This window comes from Drosophila miranda, chromosome XR, assembly GCF_003369915.1.
Source record: "Drosophila miranda strain MSH22 chromosome XR, D.miranda_PacBio2.1, whole genome shotgun sequence".
Lineage (NCBI taxonomy): Eukaryota > Metazoa > Arthropoda > Insecta > Diptera > Drosophilidae > Drosophila > Drosophila miranda.
Window position 1 is genome coordinate 48,240,393 of NC_046674.1, and position 17,640 is coordinate 48,258,032.

Here is a 17,640-nt window from a genome sequence, read left to right on the forward strand (position 1 = left end):
AATTAAATTGTTTTCCTGATTCTGGCTATAATAATTATACGATCCAATTCAGATTCTGCAGTCTAGAAGATATGGTCATTTTCTACGATTCTGCGTTTTTGGTTTTCTCGTATCTTTAAAATTGTGGATGCCAAAGATTTTCGTCTCTTGTGTGGGGCGGAAGTGGACGGGGCGAAGTTTTGATTTATAGTCTTTGAGCACTAGGCGCTCATAAGGACGGACAGACAGACAGGACTCAATCGACTCGGCTAATGATGCTGTATTCTATTGATACTTTATACTTTATGGGGTCGGAAACGCTTGCTTCTGGACGTTACACACATCCACTTTCACCACAAATCTAATATACACCTATACTTATTTTGAGTATCGGGCATAAAAAGTGCTAACCTTTAATTGATTCTATTTTTTAAGGCGAGCTTTATTTTGCATATGGTATAAAGAAAACATAGACTACAAAAATGTTTTCCCGTTAAACAAAAATATTTTGGTCGTTATTTAAAGTAAATTTAGAACCAAGAAATTGGGAAAAAATTGTATGCTTGTTAAAAATTATAAAAAATTTACCTTTGCATCTTCAATGGGGTTGCACAGTGACAATAATTAATCTTAATATCTTTTTGGTATAACTTGACTGTGTATTCATTTGATGTAAGCAAACAATTTTTTTTTAGTTAAACATTTTTTTTAATTACTCATTTAAAAAAGGTGTTCAAACATAAACATATTATTGTACACGTTCACTCATGTAGCCAAAAACCGATCTTTAAAGAAATAAAATTTTGGTCCTTCGAGACTTAAGTTAAGCCAGAGTATTTGAGGCCGAAACATCAGCAATTAAGAAATTTACAAGCGGAGCGGAGTGCATTTCGGCCGGTGGAGTTGGATGTGGGCGTAATATACCTTGCACTAGTGTCGATTAGACTACTTCTAGTGCAATCTTCGCAATTCAATGCTATTGACAGTGTTCGGGCCAGCCGCCGAAAAATAACCGTAAATGTTTATAGATATTGTTATTGTATGTGCAGAGTGAGCCGCCTATGGTTTGCAAGCGTTGACGTTCTGCAGAGCTGCTGCGCTCTCCCGCTAAAAGGGCTCTCTGCCGCCGCCACTTCGGCAATTACCTTGCTGTGCCGCCGCCACTTCGGCAATCACTTTTGATCTGCCGCCGTCGTCTTTTAGTTCCATACTAACCCCTCTGCGCATCGGTTTCATATCAACCTCCTACCTATCTGGCCCTAGCAAGCAATCGGCTTCAGCTCAGCCACAAAATTTAGGTAAATGTTATTAAGATTAACCAAGTCGATTTTTTATTGTGGAAAAAAATATGTGCCAAAAAAGCTAGGCATCTCAAACAATGGTGACCCCCCGACGTGATATAAAAACATCACTTAATCGCGTTCCGTTTAAAAAACTTATTAATTACGTAATATTTTGTTGTTGGGTAGTTTAACTATCAACAAATATATTGTAGTTAAAAAACAGTTTAAAGTGCAAGTTCAGTGAGAGTGCGGCTGGAATATTTATATACGTATTCCGGTACTTTAAGCGTCCAATATCTCATTCTCTGCGCAGCTGCATCCGCGGTTCTTGACTTTTTCCGTGTCTTCCATTCTCGCTCTCACGTCTATATATCGTTGGTTAAGCGGTATTTACTTTTCCGTTGCTGTGTCAAATTGCACAACGGTTAAAATGGGCAACGATCCGAATACAGGTGGATTTTATGGCAATGCTAAAATCGGTGATTGAAGCGGATGCGGAACTCATTGACATCGAGAAATTCCAGCACCTTCGCTCTTGCCGCGCTGATGCGGCTTTGGATTCGGTTCGATCGTTGGAGCTCTCCAGTGCCAATTATCGTGCGGCTCTGGATATACTTAACAAACGCTTTAATAACAAATGACTTGTTTTCCAGGCACACATCAAGAAGATTCTTGGGCTCAAGAGGGTAGACTCGCCTTCTGCCAAAAAGGCTTCGGGAGTTTTTGGATGCAGTCAATTTACACATGCGAGCGTTGCAGACATTGGGAACTGCTGAGGAGATCTCAGGATTCATGGTCATCAACATGCTGCAGAAGTTGGATTCGAAGACGCAAACCAAATGGGAGGAGCATACATCGTCGGATGCTTTACCTACCGTAGAGGAATTCTTCGAATTCTTGCAGCAACGCTGCCAGAAAATGGAGCGATTGGAATATGCTACAGCGACATACGCTAGTAGCGATCAGGTGGGAAAAACCATTCCTATACGCAGGTTAAGAAAACGTTTGTAGCTTCCAACTCTTCCGCCGACCCGTCTGTATGCGTCTTTTGCCACTCAGCGGGCCATGGAATATACTCGTGCAATATATTCGGAAATCTCTCACCGTTGATGCGCCACAAAGAAGTGAAGAAGCTTTCCCTATGCTTCAATTGCCTAAAACCGGGGCACCGGACCCGCGCATGCAATAGTGGAAAATGTCGAGTATGCGGCGGTAGGCATCATAGTTTGTTGCACTTCGATAGTATACAGCCCACAACACAAAGCTGCCCAGGTATTACTCCTTCCGATCTGGCCGTTCAACCGGACACTCTTTCCGTTGCTCAAAAGAGCTCGCCTCTACCTTCGTCTACCTCTCTTGCTGCCCAAGGTCTTCACTCTGATGTAGTGCTTCTGGCTACAGCCGTGGTTCTCGTTAAGAATCGGTCTGGCGTTTTAGTTCCTTGTCGTGCCATCTTAGACTCAGGATCACAGCTGCATCTGGTCACATCCAGGTTCGCCCAGCAGCTTCAGCTTAGGAGAACCCAATCGTCTGCACTTGTGTCTGGGCTGGGCGATACCAGTGTTTCTACTGAGGGATCCATCATAAGCATTTGTATGCATTCTCGCACCTCTGCTTACACATCTACGCTCTTACTGCTCTCATCGCCCCCACAATAAGCGATTATCAACCAAGTATAGCAGTAAATGTATCCGAGTGGAGTATTCCATCTAACATTTAGCTTGTCGATCCTGCATTTCTCAATCCTCAACGGGTTGATCTCCTCATTGGTGCGAGCGTTTTTTATGATCTCCTCTGCGTAGGGCAAATCAAACTCACCGATGGCCTGCCTCTCCTGCAGAAGACCCGGCTTGGGTGGGGCACCAAGTCAACCCTGATTCCCGTAGCCTCTGCAAATATTTCTTGCCTCATCACTCCTAAAGGAGGACAGTACGACGTCAAAACTCCGTGTCGTTTTCGATGGATTCGCAGCTACATCAACTTGCTATTCTCTAAATGATGTGATGACAACAGGCCCGGTTATTCAGCCTGCATTGTTTAACATATTGATTCACTTTCGAACATATCCAGTCGCTCTCACTGGGGACATTTGTAAAATGTACCGATGCGTACGAGTGTCTCCACCCGACAATTTGTATCAGTGTATTCTATGGCGAGATTCCATTGAGTCCGATGTTCAAGTCTACACATTAGACACCGTCACATTCGGGACGAGGGCTGCATCATTTTTACCGGTCCGCGTACCCTCTTGGCTCAGCTGCTCTGCGTCAGGAGTTTTATGTGGATGATCTTATTTCGGGCGGTAATTCGGTCACACAGGTCATGGACAAGATGCACCAAACATCAGATTTACTGTCCCGTGGTAATTTTAAACTTAGGAAATGGTGCTCCAGTCACCAGGAAGTACTTGAGGGAACCCCTGAAGATGACATAGAGAAGTTCCTAAAGTTGCATGATGGAAGCGACATAGCCAAAACTCTCGGCCTAGCGTGGGACATTGCTTCGGATCAGCTGCTTTTTGCCTGGTCCACAGTGGACACAAACTCAACTCGGTTTTATCTAAGGTTGCGCGGTTCTACGACCCTCTTGGATTGATAAATCCAGTCATTGTCAGGTGCAAAATCATCCTTCAGAGCTTTGGAGAGAAAATTTTGACTGGGATGAAAGCCTACCCTCAGCGTTGCATTCAACTTGGATGGACTTGAGAAACAGTTTGGCAAGCATTTCTCGGATCTTATTTCCTCGCTTGGTTCTTCGTTCTATCGATTCCTAAGCTGGAATTAAGTGGAGCCCATTTGCTGAAATTTTTACAAGTCAGTTTTATTGCTGGTCGGATTCGTCAACAGCATTATCTTAAATTAGGGACGAGCCAGACAAATTGCAGGTTTTCGTGGCAAATCGAGTATCATCAATTCAGGAGTTGACGGCAGTCATGGAATGGCGCTACATCTTTAAATCTTGCTGATATTCTCTCGCGAGGCTCGCTTCCCAGCCATCTTATCCAGTCAGAGCTATGGTCTCACGGCCCATCTTTTTTGCTAGGCTCTAAGGATAAGTGGCCTGTATCGCCTGCTAACGACATAGCAACTTTGGAGCTTCGCAAGAGAGTATTGCTGATTACGTCTCCACAGGCCGATCTCACGTCCGGATGCATATTTGCAAATTCGTTCTTTCGCATGCAGCGCACATTCACCTACATGCATAAATTTATACATCGTCTAAGGCATCCAGGACTCACCGTTTCTGATATTCGGCAAGGAACGAATCTTCTGACTCGACACATTCAGCTGGCAAATTTGTGGATGGACATAAAGGATATTCGGCGCAATGGTCAAGTCATGAAATCCAGTTCTATTAGTTCGCTCAACCCGTTCATCGATCATTCTGGACTACTTAGAGTTGGAGGTCGTCTTGGCAACTCATCGCTAGGATTTGACACTCAGCACCACTCATTATGCCAAAAGGACATTCCATTAGTTTTGCGCTGATAAGATATTATCACGAAACCATGCCGGACCTCGCGCCCTGCTATTTAAAATATTGGCCCATTGGAGGTATTCATGCAGTGTCAAGGGTCATCAGCAAGTGTGTGAGATGCTTCCAGACTAGGCCGCGCATGGTTGAACACATCATGGGAGACCTACCTAAGGAACGTTTCGAAGGATCTCGATCTTTTGAAGTCACTGGAGTAGATTACTGTGGACCTTTTTTCTACTCAACCGTTAACTCTCGCCCTTTACTCTCGCTTTCAGAAAATCCTGATGATTTAGATGTTTTGACTCCTCTGCTCATCTGCTTCTAGTCGGCCCCATGAGCAAATTCTCGAGCCTGACCTAACGAAGGTGAACTAAAATCGTCTGGATGTCTGGCAGCGGGTCACCCAACTACAACAAATATTTTGGAGGCGTTGGCGGAAAGAGTATCTCACGATACGTATAGCGCGAAGTGGCGTACCTCCGCGCAAAACATCTGCAAAAACGATCTCGTCCTGGTGAAGGACGAAAATCTTCTTCCAATGCTTTGGCCACTGGCTAGAGTGGTCGATGTCGTTATGGGCAAGGACGGAGTGTGTCGCGTCGCTGACCTGAAGACATCCTCAGGAAACATCAGGAGGGCCGTCACTCGGCTATGTTTGCTGCCCCTTAAGGAATCTGTAGAGAGAATACCTCCCAACGGGGGGAGTATGTTCGGGCCGCCGAAGAACAACCGTAAATGTTAATAGACATTGTTATTGTATGAGCAGAGTGAGCCGCCTATGGTTTGCAACCGTTTACGTTCTGCAGAGCTGCTGCGCTCTCCCGCTAAAGGGGCTCTCTGCAGCCGTCGTCTTTTAGTTCCATGCTAACCCCTCTTCGCATCGGTTGCATACCTCTTACCTATCTGGACCTAGCAAGCAATCGGCTTCAGCTCAGCCACAAAAATCAAATAAATGCTATAAAGAATTAAACCAAGTCTCTTATTTAATTTGGAAACTAATAGGTGCCTAAAAAGCTTGGCATCTTAAACAGATAAGTATATATAACATATACCAAATAATGTGGACAGTCCCCGACTAGCTAGTAGTCTATTAGGTCATATACTCAAACTATTATTATTATTATGCTATAAAATGAAATGTATTTCTTTATTTCGCATGAAACCTTAGAAATCATGAACGAGGTGGTCAAGTACAAGCCGCCACCACCGAAGAAACATGGTGCTCCATCGGCTGTCAAAAATGGAGCTGGTGGCATGGAATGGCGGGTGTTGGTGGTGGATAAGCTGGGCATGCGAATGGTTTCCGCCTGCACCAAGATGCATGAGATTAGTGCTGAGGGTATTACTTGTAAGTGTTTTTTTTTTTACTTACTTACAAAAATGACTTACATATATTATTCGTAGTGGTAGAGGACATCAACAAGAAACGTGAGCCATTACCCACCATGGATGCGATATATTTAATTACCCCATCGGATGATTCTGTTCGTGCATTGATACGGGATTTTGAGAATCCTGCACGCCCCATGTACCGCTTTGCGCATGTGTTCTTCACCGAGGGTATGATTTTAGTCGCCAGTTATTATTGTTCTTGTGTATTTGGAATTCATTTTTTTTTTTTTATAATTTTGTGTTTTGATTTTTATTATTTTCATGAAATCTAACCACATTACTGAATAGCCATTCCTACCAGAGCACTCGATATGCTGAAAGCACACAAAGGTATTTGTCGGCGTTATGTCCGTACCTGCAAAGAAATCCATATTGCATTTCTAGCCTCTGAATCCCAGGTATTGAAAGCGTCCAGCGCTTTTCTAGTCAAATTAAAACTCCTATGCCGTTCTACTAATATATAACAACAAATCTATGTTACGCTTTTTAAATCTACCTTTTATGTGTGTTAAGCCACTCAACAACTTATACCATTGAAAAATAATGGGGAAAATTATGTAGCTGACTTAATGGCCGATTATAAAAAATACATAGCTCCATCCTCAATTTGATCATATATAACTATAAACACTTTATAGTTTTGATTTTTTAGTTGCCAAGTGAGCATCCTTTTATTATTTCATTATTTCGTCTTGGAATTTTCTTACCACTGAGCATTGTTTCAGAATCAAAAGAAATTATAACCGTTTTATTATCTGAAAACGGAAAATCAGAATGAATTGCAGTTTTACTGGCGAATTTAAATAAATTTATACACATACATACATGAACATACACACTATATATTCTTTATTACGTATTTTTTAGGTACATATACATAGAATTAGACATATATAGCATACAATATACATATTACTTTTTATGTATATATGTATACATATATATATATAAAGTACATAAGTATAAAAATCAAAAATATTTATATTATAGTTTGCCCGGAGGAATTGTTTAACGATTTGTGTAAATCGTGCGCTGCAAGAAAGATCAAAACTCTAAAGGAGATTAATATTGCATTTCTACCTTACGAATGCCAGGTGCGCTCAAAAACTAACACTCATATTAAGTGTATACTAATTTATATCCAACTCCATTAAACCAAGCGACATTCTTATATAACGTGCCTAATAAGTTAATCACATCCGTGCTCCTGTGGTTGGCTTGTTTTTCTACTAATATAAATGTTAATTATTAACTATTGGAATATGTCTATAAATTTGATAGTGCCTAACAAGAGATTTCTAGTGCTAGTTTATAGCACACTTTCTTTTATCACTGTCCTTACGTACAATATTATACTCGTACATATAGCTTTGTGTCGTATTTATTGTAAAAAAAATACGTTTTAATTCACAAATTACCTTGCGCGGTCTTGCTCTGGCAAATTTTAGCTCTAAAGCATCTACAAACAAATCTCCTTAAGTTTTGTTAAACTTGTTTTGTAGTGTTCAATTTAATGTGTGTTAATTGTATGCAGACAAACAAATCGTATAAAAAAGAGGCCCGATCAATAAAAAAATATCAATTTAGTGGTATTCTTGAACTTTTTCACCTGTGCACATATATTCGGCTTATTCGTAATTTTCTTATGATAAAAAAAGTATGGAAATGGCCACATATGTATGTATGTAAATTAAGGTTGCGCTTATTTATAAAAGTTTTATTTTTAAAGGTCTCAGGGTCTAAAAAATGTTCCTTTTGTTATAAAACAATAAAATAAAAAGTTTCAGCCAAATTCGACAACGTTTAGAGGTTCCGACTTGAGGTCAAAGTTCAAAAATACGATATTTGGCTAATGCTTCCTATGGCAGCTATACTATATATCGCTCTGATTGGATTGATTTTTTTTGTGATAGAATAGAATATTAGAATATTCTAGAATTCTAGAATATTAAAATATAATCCATCCCGTAAAACAGCATATTCGGTTGTATCATTAGCCACTTTTTAAAAGTGGTTTTAATATATTTAAAGAATTTTGAAAATCTTCATTACTATGCCATTCTGAAGAATTAAGTGTCACAAAATCAGATAGTCTCCGTGTAATAAACGTTGGATAATCATTTTCTTTAAAAATTTGGCGTTTTGTAGAAGTTTCAACATCATCATGGTCAACCCGAAGTGTCAAGAGTTGCTTCGCCATTTCTCGTTTCTCCATGAAAGTAACTTTATCGTCAAGCAATGCAAGTGCGATATTTTCATCAGATAAATACCACAAATGGCTGCAAGTCTTTTTTAAAACGACGTTTGCAATTTTCGGATAAAATTCTTTATAGTTGTACATTTCGCATATAAATTGAAAGTCCAGATTTGGAGCTTCAACAGCTAATGTTGACCGAACCAAATAATTTATATAAGAACGCACTATAATAATAGAATCGTCAACTCTTCTCGAATTGTCAACTTAAACTTGTCTCTAAAAAAAGGCATCCAGCGTGCATGGTGCATTGGTCCAGGTAGTCGGAAACAATGACCTTTGGGAACCGATCCAAAAAAAAAACGAGGGGGAACGTTGTGAGTTGCTGCGGAGACCGCAACTCTACATTTATACCCGATACTTCGTCAGTATGGCTCTTCTCCGGCAGACGCCGCTAATATTAAACGACCAAACGGGCCAAATTTTGAGATATACGTTTTATAATGAGGTCAAACAGGAGTGTGGATACCAAATTTGGTAACTCTAGCCTTAATAGTCTCTGAGATTTGTGGATATCCCCAGATTTTCGTCCTTTGCGGCGGCGGAAGGGGGTGTGGCGAAATTTTGAGACCAAACGGTCAAGGTCCGATATCACAGGTGTGTGGATCAAAAATTTGGTTGCTCTAGCTCTTATTAGTTCTGAGATCCTTGAACTCACATGTTGCAATTGGCAAAACCGACCATGAAACCTGTGTGCTAGAGAGAGACAGAGCCAGAAAAAATAAAATTGTTTTCTTGATTTTGGCTATAATAATTATACGATCTGGTTCAGATTTTGCACTCTAGAAGATATAGTCATCCTATACGATTCTGCGTTTCAGTTTTCTCGAATCTTTGAAATTGTGGATGCCACAGATTTTCGCTCTTTGTGGGGGCGGAAGTGGGCGGGGCAAAGTTTTGAAACATTCTTTTAACAGTGACATATCACAGAAGTCCGGATATAAAATGTCGTTGCTCTAGTTCTTATAGTATTTGAGCACTAGGCACTGATAGGGACGGACGGACAGACAGACAGGGCTCAATCGACTCGGCTATTGATGCTGATCAAGAATATAAATACTATATGGGGTCGGAAACGATTCCTTTTGGACGTTACACACATAAATTTTCACCACAAATCTAATATACCCCAATACTCATTTTGAGTATCGGGTATAAAAAGTGAGTTAACTCTAACAATTCAGCGTAATCAGTACGCGCATGAGTTTTCTCAATTCAACTTGGCAGAAGTTAATTATTGCATTTCTTCTGTCATTTAAATGCCTTGCAACGTACTGATTAGTAAAACCAAACTTAAACTTGATTTTTTCAATAGTTTTCCAGGAATCTTTAAATTTGCCAAGGAGTGCAACGTTTGTACCTGATGTAGCTTCGGCACATGACTCAAATGCTGCCCGCATCTTTCGATTATCTTTCGTAGTGATCAGACGTGTTTTTGTTTTGCGCTCCGCATTTTTTCCTTTTGTTTTGAATAAACAGCCGGTGTTTTCCTAACTAAATTCTAATTATACTTCCTAACCAGACAACAATCTGGAAACCTATTCTATTACGCGAGTGCATGCCTTTTAACTTGTGTTAAAACATTATTTAACTTTTTATTTTTCGGCGTCGGCTTGTGCTTGTGTTTGTGTTGTTGCAGTGAGTGAGTACGCATTACATTGCATTGCAGTCCGCTCTCGTCTGGTAGCTTTTGTTTTTTTTATCACTCTCTCGCTATCACCTCAACTTCAATAACTGTTCTTTCTCTCTCGCTCTTCAAACTTTACGAGCAATAGCGCTCTCTGCTTAGTAGCTCTCGCTATAACCGCTCTCCACTCTGCTCTCTTTTTTTTTACCAATTCCGCTTTGAGCGTTGTCTGGCACATTGGTCTGATACCAATTTGTTTTGCAAATAATAGTATATAAATAAATAATAAAATGGAATACGCTGTGGTCTGTGCCAAAAAAAGCTGCAAGAAGCAGATCACCCACGATCAGCCGAATGTCCCCTGCTGGCTCTGCGACAGCGTAGTGCACGCAAAATGTGCTGGATTTTCTGGCCTCGTGAGTGATGCTATAGCCAAACGTAATGGCTTGCATTACAGTTGCGAGGCATGCCGTGCGGTGGAGAAAGACATGGTGGCTTTCATGAGGCAGACGCGGAGTGGCTTTAAGGAGCTGACCGTTGGTTTTAAAAACCAATACGATCGGCTCCTAGCCATGGAGGCTCAGTTTAGCGGTTTAAAACTGCTGAATGAGTCTCCGAGGCGCAAAAAGGTCACTCCGCGGGATCTGCAATTGCCAACCGTCACTCAGCCGTGCGCCGCCGAAAAACTGATTCCGACCACTCCAAGTGTGCAGCAGTTGATCTCGTTTGCCACTCCAAGGGCAACGACAGCTGCTGGCGATGCAGATTCGGTAGCCGAATTCATCGCCTCGGAGAATGTGCAGCCAAGTACGTCTGCAGCGTCCGTGTCCGTGGTGTCCGCAAGTTCGCTAGTTGTCCCGTCTATCCCGATCCCACCAGTAAATAGACGTTCCGGACCTCCGGATATTGCCACCACAGGTACTAGGCCTGTGGTGACTAAACCACTGGTGGGAGTCCCACCAAAACGACAAGTTTTTGTTTCACGGCTGGCCCCTGACCTCACATCTAATGATGTAATTGCTTTTATTCAAAGCAAAATAAAAGCCGTGGGTTTAAAGGTGGAGAAATTTAACTTCTCTTATGCCAGGGAGATAGCCTCGTTTAAGATAAGCATCTCCCCAACTCAATTTGACACCATTTGCTCCGCCAAATTTTGGCCGGAGCATTTGGTGGTGAAGGAGTTTAAGGCTAAGAAGAAAAATAGGCCCCCCATATCCCTTCCAAATCTTTCCAGTGTGCCACCCTCAACCTCAACTTCCTCTTCCTCAACTTCCCGTCTTGCTTTCACCTTTCCAAAAAACGAACTTCTCTTTTAGTAACCTATCAGAATGTAAGAGGCTTGCGTAGTAAGCTCAGCATTCTTTTCCGGGATAGTGTTGCATTTGCTTCCCACGTTATTGTGTTTACTGAAACCTGGTTAAAGCCGGACATTCTTAGTTTCGAGGTCTTGGCAGGTCGGTACACAACTTTTAGAAAGGACCGTTCGTCTCGACGTGCAGGGGGGGTTCTAATTGCAGTGGACTCTTACTTCACGTCGGAACACTTCACAGTCCAAGTTCAACAGGAACTGGAATTCCTGTGTGTAAAACTGATTCTTCCCGCTTTCGCTATATTCATTACTTGCTCGTATATCCCACCTTCTTCGGATATTTCAATTTATGAGCAGCACTTGTCCGCTTTAACCGCTGTTTCTTCCTCGCTATCTGATAAAGATCGTATGATAGTTCTTGGTGACTTCAACTTGCCAGGAACTGTTTGGTCTTCGGTAAACGAGTCTAGTATCCTAGTGCCCATGTCACGACATGACTTTGTTGACGGCTTGCTTGACCTATCCCTGTCTCAAGTCAACCATGTGAAAAATTCCTTGGGTCGATTGCTTGATCTGTGCTTTGTATCGGATCCGACCATAGTGTTGTTAACCCGAGCCCTTCCGCTCACTATACCTGAAGACGCCTACCACCCTACTTTCGAGGTGTCGCTAGATATAGGACCAACTGTATTGGATCGGTCGAGTAGGCTGCCCGAACGTGTCCGCTGCTTTCGTAAAGCCGAGTTTGCGAAGCTTAATAACCTCATTAGGGATTTTGATTGGTCCGCTTTGTACTTGTGCACTGATATCATAAAAGGCACAAACATTTTTTACAATGCTCTTGGCACATTTTTCGATTCTTGTGTCCCGCTTTGTTGTCCGACTAGATCTGGAAAACCCCCTTGGTTTACCAAAGAGTTATCCAGTCTAAAAAACTTAAAATCAAGACTTTATAAAAAATTTCAAGAAGTGGGTTCTCCTACTTCTCACTCTCGCTATGTATTAGCTCGGTCAAACTTTTCAGTTCTTAATGCTCAATGCTATAAGAACTACCTATCTCGATGCAGGATACGTTTTTCTCAGGACCCTAAACAGTTTTACAGCTTCGTAAACAGTAAGCGTAGAACGTCCGCACACCCATCCTCGCTATCATTTCCTAATATGGCGGCAAATAATGATCAGGCAATTGCCGATCTTTTTGCCCAATTCTTCCAAACCACCTATTCTGAGGAAAGCTACTCTGGTCAACCGTACCCATACGGTTTACCGAGGTCGAACGGCATTTTCAGTCCCTTGTTAAATGAATGTTCCCTACTTCATGATCTTCGACTAGTTAAGCCGGTGTTTTCACCGGGTCCAGACGGGGTTCCAGGTTGTGTACTCAGGTACTGCGCCGAGGCTCTGTGTGGACCTTTGCTTAAACTATTCACCCTATCCATTGATTCTTCTTGCTTCCCCCCGATCTGGAAGGAATCGTTTATAATTCCTCTCCATAAAAAAGGTAGCAAGTCTGATGCAAAAAATTATAGAGGTATAGCAAAGTTATCCGCTATTCCTAAAATGTTTGAGAGGGTTTTAACTCCGCACTTGCAACATCTCTGCAAGTCACTTATATCTCCAACTCAGCATGGATTTATAAGGCGGCGATCAACCAACACGAACTTGTTAGAGTTTACCTCTTTCATTATTAAAGGCTTTCAATGTAACTTACAGACGGATGTTATTTACACCGACTTTAGTAAAGCATTCGACTCTGTAAACCATTCCCTTTTAGCGCATAAACTTGACCTTTTAGGGTTTCCGCCCAACCTCCTGAGATGGATTTCTAGCTATCTTTGTTCTAGGTCTCAAAGAGTCCTCTTCAAAAACTCCCTCTCTTTCCCAGTAAAGGTTTCTTCGGGAGTACCACAAGGCAGCCATCTAGGCCCCTTACTCTTCACACTCTTTATTAATGACTTACCTTCAGTATTAACATACTCTCGAGTACTTATGTATGCGGATGATGTTAAACTCTGTGTCCAGTACAAGGACATTTCATTTCATTCTCGCTTGCAATCCGATCTCAATAACTTTCAGTCATGGTGTTGTGCAAACTTGTTACACCTTAATGCCTCGAAATGCAAAGTTATGACATTTCATCGTTCTAGCCCTTTGTTGGCTCCCTACACCCTATTTGGTGGTTCTCTTGAGAGAATTACCCTGGTGGATGATCTGGGTGTTATGTTAGACCCCAAGTTAAAGTTTTCCGAACACATTTCTACCATGGTAAATAAGGCCATGGGCGTGCTTGGGTTTATAAAGAGGTGGTCAAAGGAATTTGACGACCCCTATATAACAAAGACTCTCTATACCTCGCTTGTTCGTCCGATCTTAGAATACGGCTCCTGTGTATGGTGCCCTCAGTACAAAGTACACCAGGACCGTATAGAATCAGTACAGAAAAACTTTTTACTCTTTGCTCTGCGGGGCCTTAACTGGGATGCGGGTGTAAGACTCCCATCTTACTCTAGTAGACTACTATTAGTAAACCTCCCATCCTTAGTTAACCGTAGAAAAATGCTTGGTGTGATATTTATGCACAACTTGATCAGGGGTGACATAGACAGCCCTGATCTGTTGAGCCGCATAAACTTCACGATTCCTATTAGACTGACTAGAAATTTTATACCGTTGTTCCTTCCACTTTGTAGATCGAATTATTCCTTGCATGAACCGTTTAGGGTCTTATGCTCGGATTATAATTCCCTCTACCATATTATATCCACCACTAATTCTCTTCCTCTTATTAAATTATTAATCCTTACACACCTTTCTATTATTAGTAACTGTAGTGGTATTTGTACTTTGATTGCATGCTTAGTTTCTTAGTAAGTTTAGTACTAATTTTCCTCGAATGTTAGTCTAATAGCTATCTTTCTTGCATGTTCGCGTTTGGTTCGGCTACGCACCGCGCGTCATGCGGCAGCGCCCCTCGGTCGGTTGGGCGGGAGGAGGGCTGCGTTTTGCCTGGGATCCGCGCGTAACAGCCTTCTGCTGGTGTCACACGGGCCACTTGACGGTGCAGTAACTGCATCGCCTCTTGAAAGATGCAGTCATTGCATGTCAACGTCCACAGAAAAAAAATAAAAAATCTATTTTACTGGTGCCATGATGCAATTATACATATGCATCATATACATAATTGCATCATGGCACCAGACTGGTGCGATGTCTGCATGGTATAAGGTAAAAGGTATATGAGTCTTTTGTCTAATAGTTTCTCTAGGCGGAATGTAGCGCTGTTAAGTTGTCCAGAATTAGACACATTTGTATCAAAACAGGCTTTTTTAATTTGATCAACTACTCCCAATTTCATTCCCATTCACCCATGCATCTTGGGTAGATGAGGGTGGCGTTTCGATATTTTAATATTCTGCACGTGTACAAATAAGCGCAAGCCTAATGTACATACATACATATGTACAGCTGCTGTCAAAATAATAGTAATGCATAGTAGTAATAAAAACTTGTATTTTTATTTGTTCTCAATAACAAGATTTAGGAGCATTTCAGCAAAACAAATTTTTTTCCGAGCCAAATTTGAGGTTGGTTTAAAATAAAATTATTTATAAAGAAAGCACAAGTTAAAATACCCTGATATAGGTGTCAAGTTTATGTTAATGCATCAATAAGTCATCCATTTTTTTCCTTTTGCAATTAATGTTCGTTTTGTTGTATAAAAAGCCGTTTGCTTTTCATTTCATCAACAAAAGTATTTTCGTTTTGAAAACGAAGAAATCTTGCGGAATGTGAATATAGAAGCCCCAATTTATGTGATTTCAAAAATAAATCGGAAAACTTTTGTGAAAGTAAAAAACGGAGCCTATCTTTTATAGTAACTTGGCTAATTATAGCTTTTAAAATATTCGTTATAAGAAATTTATATGTGTAGACAATTTTAATTTTTAGCCTTTGATAGTAGCCTTTTCTATAACAGCTTCACAGTGATTTGGAACGGAGTTAACCAAATTTTGGCATCTCTAAAAATATCGATGCAGATGCATGTCCTCCGACAAAAAAATATTCCTTCACTTTTCCAATGGTTATTTGTGTTCCCTTGCAAACTTCAACCTTGTGTCTACATGTTTTTTGCCAGTAAACATTTTTTTGGATTTTATACTATTAAATTTTAATCTATTAGGCTTCTGCTATTGTTTTCGATACTAGTTTCCAAATTAAAAAATTTTTAAGGAAGGAGCAAAAGGTGAAACCTTGCCTGTCGTAGTAGTCGATCAACTGATATTTTTGAGAAAAACTTTGCCGATCACGGGTTTTACTTTAGCGTTCTTATTTAAAACCATCTGCACCTCGACATATTTCGTTCCTTCTGAAAGGAACGCTTATCGACACTGTTTGCCACGCCTCATGATACCGACAACAAATGACCAAAAAGGAAACTATAAAAGCTTAAAAGCTGTAAAATAAAACATTCAAGTAATATTTAACACCAAAAATGTTGCAAAAAATATAGTACATTTCATAATTTAGTAGAGCATTTCTATTATTTTGACCGCAGGCAAACGGTGATGTTGAGCGAAAAATCGCAAAAAAAGAAATAAGAAAACATAAGTGTATTTTCAAGTACAGCAGCAATCGGCAAGTCCCTATCATATGTCAACAGGAATGTGCGCTGCTGTTGTAATGGCGCTTACGTACACGCGTATAACAGTGGTTGGCACCAATACAATGTTTCGTTTTGTCTTCTGTCTACTAGAAGATTAACAATATTCAAAACCCATAGAAGCATTTTAATTTGGTATTTGAACCGCAACTGTACATTCTAAATTTGTGTGACAATCCATTCTATTAAATACATGCTAAATATCACTACTTATGCGGAGCAGTAGCTGGTATCTGCTCTTTGCGCTAGCATGCGCTCTTAAATGAAGAGCTCGTCAATTGATGAATATTTCCGAGCATATCCCGATGGCATAGCGTTTTCGGTCTGCGTGGCTTGCCCATGTCATAAGATCAGAGAGACGAAATTGACGAGAAAATGAGATCGGTGCAGTACGGCAAATTGGAAAGCTTCGAAAATAAAGCTAGTTGAGGTAGTTTAAGTTAAAAGGAATTCGTGAGTCGAGAAGTCCGACAGAAAACAATACTCCTTTTTATGTAATATGTAAGGGCTCGCGCACACTGTAGCTAAAATCGGAGCTGAAAGCCGAGCTGATCTGAGAGCTATTTTCAGGCTGGCAGGTGCGTACATTGTCGGTTGAGCTGAAAGATGATCTGATAGCTATGTTTTTGCATATTAAACTACTATTTGAGTTTAAGAACTATCTCAACGAAATGCAACAGCATATTGGTATATTTTAAAGCTTTACCAAGCACTTGTTGAAATGGAATCTAACATCTGTATTTATCATAGCTCGCAAACGACGGTCAACACTTTGTTCGTTCACTCGCGACAAGATGCTCAGTGAAAAACAGGAACAAAAGAGAAGTGAAAAAATCGGTCTTTGCTTGAGCGAAGAGCGAGTTGAGCAAAAACAGATTTGATCGGGTCTTTTCAGTCTATTTTCTCAATGTGTCCGTCAATGAGAGGTTTTTATCAGACACGCCGAAAGTGTCAACAGTTATTTGCGAGCTATGGCATTTATATAAAAAAGTTATATGAAAAACTTCTTTGTTTTTTTTAAACAGTCAGCCCAAAACTTTCCACTTGTGTAATTACATGTTTGTACATAGCCCACACATTTTTGATGAAACTCGAACCACTGTGTATGTAGTATAGTAAGGAAATATTGATGGTAGATATCAGCAATCAGCTTGCTGAAAAAAAAAGAATGCTTGATGGATCAAACTAAGCTGAGCTGATTTCAGCGAGCTTTTTAAGACTTCAGCTCAGCTCAGTCAGCAATGTGCGCACTTGCTCCGGTGCAGTGTTTTTTTTTTCAGAGCTTATAAATAAATTATCAGCTCCCCTTTCAGCTACAGTGTGCGCGAGCATAATTTGGAATAAGTTTCAGCAGTGTAAATAAAAAAAAAAACAATACAGGTTCTTATAGTCAGCTTCAACTTTAGCGGTGAACTTAGTCGAAGAATGATCATTACGTATTATTACTTAACTGCCATTTCCGCGTAAAAAGCTAAAAATATCCCTGGGTCAAAATAATAGAAACGGCATTTTTATACGCGATACTCAAAATGAGTAGGGGGTATAGGGGTATATTAGATTTTTGGTGAAAGTGGATGTGTGTAACGTCCAGAAGGAAGTACATATATTCCTTATCAGCATCAATAGTCGAGTCGATTGAGAATTGTCTGTCTGTCCGTC

At 40.6% G+C, this 17,640-nt stretch overlaps 1 protein-coding gene across 3 annotated transcripts in view; it reads left to right on the plus strand.

Annotated features, from left to right (window-relative positions):
* LOC117186133 (protein ROP) overlaps positions 1–17,640 on the plus strand; it is a 37,580-nt gene that overhangs the window by 9,383 nt on the left and 10,557 nt on the right. The window contains exons 2-5 of one of the 3 annotated variants that reach the window (XM_033386306.1): positions 5,908–6,087; positions 6,144–6,299; positions 6,420–6,461; positions 7,122–7,225. In XM_033386306.1, the coding sequence (XP_033242197.1) occupies positions 5,908–6,087; positions 6,144–6,299; positions 6,420–6,461; positions 7,122–7,225 (482 nt within the window). Of the gene's footprint in view, positions 1–5,907; positions 6,088–6,143; positions 6,300–6,419; positions 6,530–7,121; positions 7,226–17,640 lie in introns of all 3 variants that reach the window. The other 2 variants (XM_033386307.1, XM_033386308.1) reach the window with 2 other exon arrangements.